This window comes from Glycine max, chromosome 5, assembly GCF_000004515.6.
Source record: "Glycine max cultivar Williams 82 chromosome 5, Glycine_max_v4.0, whole genome shotgun sequence".
Taxonomy (NCBI): Eukaryota; Viridiplantae; Streptophyta; class Magnoliopsida; order Fabales; family Fabaceae; genus Glycine; species Glycine max.
This window is the reverse complement of record NC_038241.2, coordinates 36,877,871-36,884,715: the sequence shown is the minus strand read 5'-3', so window position 1 is coordinate 36,884,715 and position 6,845 is coordinate 36,877,871. Positions and strand designations below refer to the sequence as shown.

Sequence of the window (6,845 nt, the reverse complement as noted above, 5' to 3'; positions counted from 1 at the left end):
AGTTAAGTAGTATTAAAATCATTTGCTATGAATTATAAATTATTATCAATAAAAACAAGACTTATTTGTGTTTGTACTTTAAAGTTAAAGTAAAAACAACTATTAATTTATATTGAAAATCTACGTCAATAATGTCTAATGTGTACACAAACTACAAACTAGGATTATACGGGAACTTTGATACACTGCGATAGAACACAAAGAGAATAATATAGGTAGACAAGATTTAAATTACAAAACAATTTTTATCTTGTGCATTAATTAATGCACAAATGATCTAAAATTTACTTTAATATCATTTCAAATATTAAAAAGGATAATAATAGTAACAGTGAAAATAATAATAAATATAACCATGATAATAATATCAATGACCATAATGATGGTACGACGATAATAATAATAATATAAAAAAAAAGTATTTTTATTTTTTGAATACTTTGTATTACAAGATAAGAATTGCTGATTTTTTGATTAAAATGTGAGCTTTTGTTCTCTTGATTACCTTTTTATAAGTGCTGTCCATTACCATGTTAATTTTTTTTTAAGCAAACCAAAAGGATGTTATATCTCTAGTTTAAATACTTGTGGCTTTGGGGGGTCAGTAACAGTAAATTAAAATTGCCGTTTGAAACGGCCGTAACGATCCTTCCAAGTAAACTCAATAATTGCCACTAGTTTTGCGAAGAATATATTTTAATTTAATATGTGGTCCTTAGCATTAGTTAAAGTTATCACAGTCTGTATTATCAGTTCCAACAGAGGCGTTGTGGCTTCTTCTAAATACAGAAAATAAAAAGGGGAATGAAGAGAAACATGAATTAAGCACAAAAGACGTGGATAACTTGATATTATTTTATTACATACATGCATAGATAGCCTGCTCTCAAATAAGTCGGCAGGAACAAAGATAGAGAGATTCAACGATCTTCAAATTTCACATTTGCCAGAAATATATAACAGAAAAGAGGGGTATGGGATATGAGTTAAGTTTTGATCACATTCAACTACACTATCCCAAACCGTTACTCTTAAGACTTTGAACTTCACTTGTACTCTAGGATCATGTTGTTCTCAGGAGCTAATCCAACACAAGCCCTCAGGATGTTTTCCAGCATAGCTCGCTGCTTTGACAACGCATTCACCACTGGTGTACCCGGTGGAACCTGTAATTTAATAATTGTATTTCAGAAATTTAATTAAAGGGGGAAATGAGAGAATTAATTCATTGAACAATTATGAATCGGTAGTATTAGACTTACCAGAGGGGCCTTGGTCAGGTAACTAAGGATGGTCGCAACTGGGTGGAATGAGTGGAATTTTCCCTGTTGAAGCCATAAACTCATTTGAGTCTTTAAAAAACTAAAAATAAGAGATAGAGCTTGGAATGAATGATTAAGCAACATATATATGACAAACCTCATTTTCAGCTTTAAACTCGATTCGAGTGCTGAGCTCAGCAAGAAGGACCAAGTCCAAGATAATAGGAGCAGCTAACAGTGAATCCTCACATGTGTTGTGCAACACAATTGTGTTCTTTCCACCCATGAATATCTCAGAAGTGTACTCATCCATGGCCCTCTTGCTGTCCCCTACATAAGGCACGTACTGCAAAAACAATAAACCAAAGTGTCAAAAAAATAACCAATTGAATTTGAAAGAGGGAGTAGTGACTAAAAATAAAAAAATAAAAAAAATTACCTTAATGACAACCACATGGTCTGGATGTTCACCGGGCTCATAGAGGATGGCGTTGCTGTTGACCATATCGTCAACAACATTGCTCTTGGAGATTTCCTTAGAGCGGAAGGTTTGAGGGGCTGAGAGATTCATGCCATCATTGTTGCCCAGATGGTTGTAACTCACTATAGATGTTGGCTGTCACTCATCACCCAGACAATTAAAACATCATCAATGTACTTCTCCCCAACACGTTCTTCAATTTTATTTTAATTAAAGTTTAAGCATACAAAAAATCTTAACAAATGATAGTCTGTCCTTATTATTAACCAATAAAATTGTAGTAGCACACGTGATATGAAAAAAAAAAAAACAACAACAACAACAACAAAAGTTGTACCTTGATGCCGGCCCCCACAAGGAAATCCACCAACACAGATTTCATTTTGGTCTGACCACTCTTAAAGTCATCTCCTCCAATCAAACTGTTCCTCTTGATGGCCAGATCAATCAGCCCTGACGAAAACACAAAGCAAAATTCACCAATTTATTTATTTTGCATAAATAAAATTTAATAACCCACATAATAATAATAATCAATAATGAACCTGGGACAAAGGTGTTCTGAGGGCTTCCATTGATGAAAGGAACATTTTCCATAACACAAGCAATGGCATACAAGGTGGAAGGGGAAATCTCAGCCTCGTTCCTGTCCAAGGAAGCAAAGAGGTTTTCCATGGTGTCGTTTAGTCCCACAACTAGGTTGCTGTACCTCTCTGTGTTGGCTGTCCACAGGACAACCACCTTGTCAACCTTAGTGCTTTCCTTAAACTCCCTAAATTTAATTTCATAACACACATATATAGGGTATGAGCGAGTTTCAAACTGAGTAATAGTATATAAATAGATTATGATTAGACCTACTTAATGTCTTTGATGATTTGTTGAACTTGTTCTTTCTTTGTGCCCTTGATCACGTTGTTGGCACGGTCTCCTTGGTTGGCAGCAATGAAATCGGGGTCATAGATTCCGGGGAGTGGAACCATAGATTCCATGTAAGGCCTCAACTGTTTCTGCAGGTCGATATCAAACACCTTGGCCCTGGCCATGGCATCTGCCAGGTTCAAGTTACTGATATCCCATCCCCCAAACACAACATCATCAGGGTTTACCTGCATAAATTAATTAAGACTCGTGTTTATGGCATGGTTCAAAAAGTAAGTATAATTAATTTAATAGTAATTATATGTTTTCAACATGTCACTCATGTCCCACTTTGTGTCAATCCCACATATTAGATGTGGGACTCACTCACCTCACGGGCCATATGTTTTAAATCAGAGAAGTCTCATCCATGTAATGTTACAACTTTTTTTTTTTAACAGGATCCATTTAACGTTAGAACTACCAAGCAATATTCTTCATTTGTAATCATAACTTTTATCATAATCATAACATGGTTATTTTAACATTTAATCTATTCAATTCAGAATATTTGTATATTATCTTTATTGTGTTTTTGCTAATAAACGTAAGAATTAATTTTTATAAAGTCAAATAAATTTAAGAGTTAATTTATATTGTAAACAAAGTAGAAATTATTCTGAATACAATTTTTAAATAATTAATATAAAATTCAATAATTTTTCATATATGGTAGCATAAAAAACATTTATATCAACACCAAAAAAAAAACATTTACAATATTGATATTTAAATTAAATTATAATTTAATTATTAAATGAAGTTAATATTAGATAATTTTATGTTTTTTAAATATTAAATACACTGCTCAATTCTAAATTTAATTATTATATGAATTTAATATTAAATATTTTATGTTTTGAAATATTAAATACACTTTATGTAGTACTGATTTTATTAAAAATATTTAATACTGGTATCAACTTTATTTAATAACCATTTAACTATTAAATGAAATTAATATAGTGTTAAATATTTTTATGTCTGAGATATTAAATACGCTTTATGTAATACTTGTTTTATTAAAAATATTTAGTACTAGTATTAACTTCATTGAATAATTATTAATCAAACATAAATATTTTTATGTTTTCAAATATTAAATACACTTTTTAAAATTATTAGAAATTAAATAAATCAGTAATATTTATCTCCACTTATCATTTTTGTTTTTGTCCTCCGTGACCCACATCTTTGTGGGCCTTGTTCACTTTTTCCTTTTGTAAGAACCATTTCTCTGACAATTAAACTCACGGGACAAAGGAAAATAAACATTATTTTATTAAAAGAAAAAAAATTATGGGGCCGGATAAAAAAAGGAGATTCAAATATGATGCATCAGTGTCCATGCTTCTATTTTTCAATCAAACAATAATAATTTAATAAAAAATTAGTAATACTATTTTTAGATCAAAATTTAAGTGCAATATCATAAATTATCTTTAAAATTTTATTTCAATAATTTATTCCAATTTTAATGTTTATTCTTAAAAATAAATAGTATATGTACTAATAGTATAAACTTTGTTATACTATTATTCTATCACCTCAAACTATTGTTTATGATAAATTTGTAAAATTTTAACATTATTGTCTTAAAATTTATTAAAAAAATACAATTTTTTTATTCAGAAAATAATTTGATGATTGACAATGTATAAACTTTTATACTGACACTACGTGTCTATTAAATTCTTTTACTAATATGTAAGTTGTCCAAATAAAATTCAAATTTCAGTTTAGTCATATTTTTGACTAATTATCATTTTTTGAATTAGAATTATTGAATTAAAAGTACAGAAAAAGATAAAACAAAAAGACAAGACTAATATTCATTCCCCAAAGAGATGGTAGTATACCATTGGAAGCAGGCTCTTGAATGGGGCATATATTTCCTCCCCTTGGAAAGACCCAACTCTAATAGCTGATGCCTGGGTCAGCGACCCAAAGTAATTGGCTTGTTGAATCTTGTCCTTTGTTGCCCATGAAATACCCCTGAGAAGTGAGAATCACAACATACATGATCACCCTTAAATTTTAAAGCCATTACTAGCCACAAATAATAATAATAAATTAAAACGTTAATATTGGTTAGGAAGATGAAACTAACTCTCGGTTAGCAATAACACCACCGGTGAGGGTTGAGCCATTGTTTCCACCCCACCCCACAAGCATTACCCTAGCAAGACAACAAAGAAACCATATCATCAACAAAGCAATAAATTAAAAGATGGAAAAAAATTCAAATAATTAAGGGTAATTAAGGGGAGGAGGACATGAGAACGTACTAACCCTAGTTTAGGGACATGGGTGTTGGTTTTAAATTCATATTTGACAGTTTTGGGCTTGACAACCCACTGATAAGTGCCATTCTTGTTCTCGTGAACAAGTTCAGTGGTTTCATAGTTGTACACGGACTGAATCTCAGTCTCTGTGTACTTCACGTTAGGACTCTCAACCTTGAAACTCTCGATGAACATTTTTCTTGCTTCGAGAGAAAATGAAACAAGTACTTAATTCGGAAAGGCCTAAAGAAAAAGCAAAGGCTCTTTTAAGAGAAGAAGAAGAAAGAGTGGTTGTGTGCAGTTTCACGTAGCGAAGCAGCCTCAATATATAGACGAACCGCCAATGTATGCTACTTGACGTGGCACAAAACGAGTGGCTGTGAGTCATACAATAATTGTTAAAAATTAAGTGCTCTCAATCAAGTAACGTTAATATTCTCGCACGAAAAGAAAAGATTAAGTTATAATATTCTTTTCTAAAATTTAACTGCATTTACTGTGCTGATTTTTCTTTTTTTTACGTTGTCACGAGATATGTGTATTATCAAAATTATTTTTTTACAATAATTGTTAAAAATTATTTTTTTACAGTTATAATAATTAAAAAGCAATTTTATTTTCATAACTCACACCTTTATAAAGATCTTACTAAAACTCGATACTTAATGTCGGTGTGAGTTATTAAAGTAAAAATTTGATTTAGATTTATACACAAGTTTTGTCTTTTTAGTAAATTTTAAAATATTTTATAAAATAAATAACATATTATATTATTAATGTTTTACAATTTTAATAAGATTTTACATGTTGCAATATTATTTCTACTCACCATTACCATATATAAAGTAATGATTAAGAAATTAAAAATATAAAATGTTTATTAAATATACAATATTTAGTGTTGTTAATGAGGGGCGGAGGCAAGTTGTGATCTGAGAATGTCATGGTCACCCCTATAATTTGTAATCTCCTTTGAAATTTTTGTATAAAAAAGTATATTATGGAACCCCTGAAAAAAAAATTGGTCCTGGCCTCCCTTAATCCAAATGCTGCCTCCACCACTTAATATTTTTTTTTAAAGACGCCACTTAATATTTATGCATTGTAATTTCTTACAAATTTAACCTACTTTTTTAGGTTGAGGGGCATTCAATTAATGGGTTCATTTGGCTTATCTAATTTAAAGTTTAAACCCTCCAAAAAATGAGTTTGTAATGGGATGTGGTGAGTCGGCCACCAAACTAGCAATATTTTTTCAAAAACAATAAGCTTCTCCAAAAATACTTTTATAGGAGAAAAATAAGAAGAAAAAATAAATTTCTTCATAAGTTAAAATGAATTTTTCATTAATTAATCATTAGTAAATTTGTAAATATTTTTTCATCTTTTAAGATATGAAATTTCTTTACAGATTAGTTAATAATTAGTTAGTGAAGAACTTATTTTAACTTAGAGAAATACATCTCATTTTTTAAATTTTATTCTCAAATAATTCATTATTTATGTTTTTTTTGTTTAGATCATAAGTGAGATAGAAAGTTAAAAAGGGATACAAAGATAAAAAAAAAGTATGAAAATAAAAGAGAAATATAATAAAAAAGATGTAATATTTGAAGGGATAAAAAAATCTCTATTTACAGGGATGAGTGAAAGTGAGAGTTAATTTTTTTTATATAAATTGTAAGGAAAATATTTAATGAAAATAAAAATAACCAAAAAAAAAACTTTGTGCACTATTATTTTTTTTTATTCATAGAATTATTTTGTTTTAGTCTTTATGTTACCAAAAAGTTGTTGAATTTTTTTGACAAATTAAAGCAACAATAAAAATGAAAAGATATACCTTCTCTACCCCTCATTTTGTACCAACTGGGGAGAGGGATTGTATAGAAAGAA

The 6,845-nt window shown here is 29.7% G+C and overlaps 1 protein-coding gene across 1 annotated transcript; it reads right to left on the bottom strand.

The window, feature by feature from the left end:
- Window positions 1–821: 821 nt before the first annotated feature.
- LOC100800820 (inositol-3-phosphate synthase) lies at window positions 822–5,251 on the bottom strand. Its single transcript, XM_003525017.5, has 10 exons — window positions 4,957–5,251; window positions 4,775–4,843; window positions 4,524–4,659; window positions 2,605–2,852; window positions 2,289–2,515; window positions 2,081–2,196; window positions 1,702–1,878; window positions 1,420–1,608; window positions 1,263–1,325; window positions 822–1,166 (listed from the first exon to the last, which is right to left on the bottom strand). Exons 1-10 carry the CDS (start codon window positions 5,142–5,144, stop codon window positions 1,047–1,049), a joined length of 1,533 nt encoding a protein of 510 aa, XP_003525065.2. The 5' UTR covers window positions 5,145–5,251; the 3' UTR covers window positions 822–1,046.
- Between the last annotated feature and the right edge of the window lie 1,594 nt (window positions 5,252–6,845).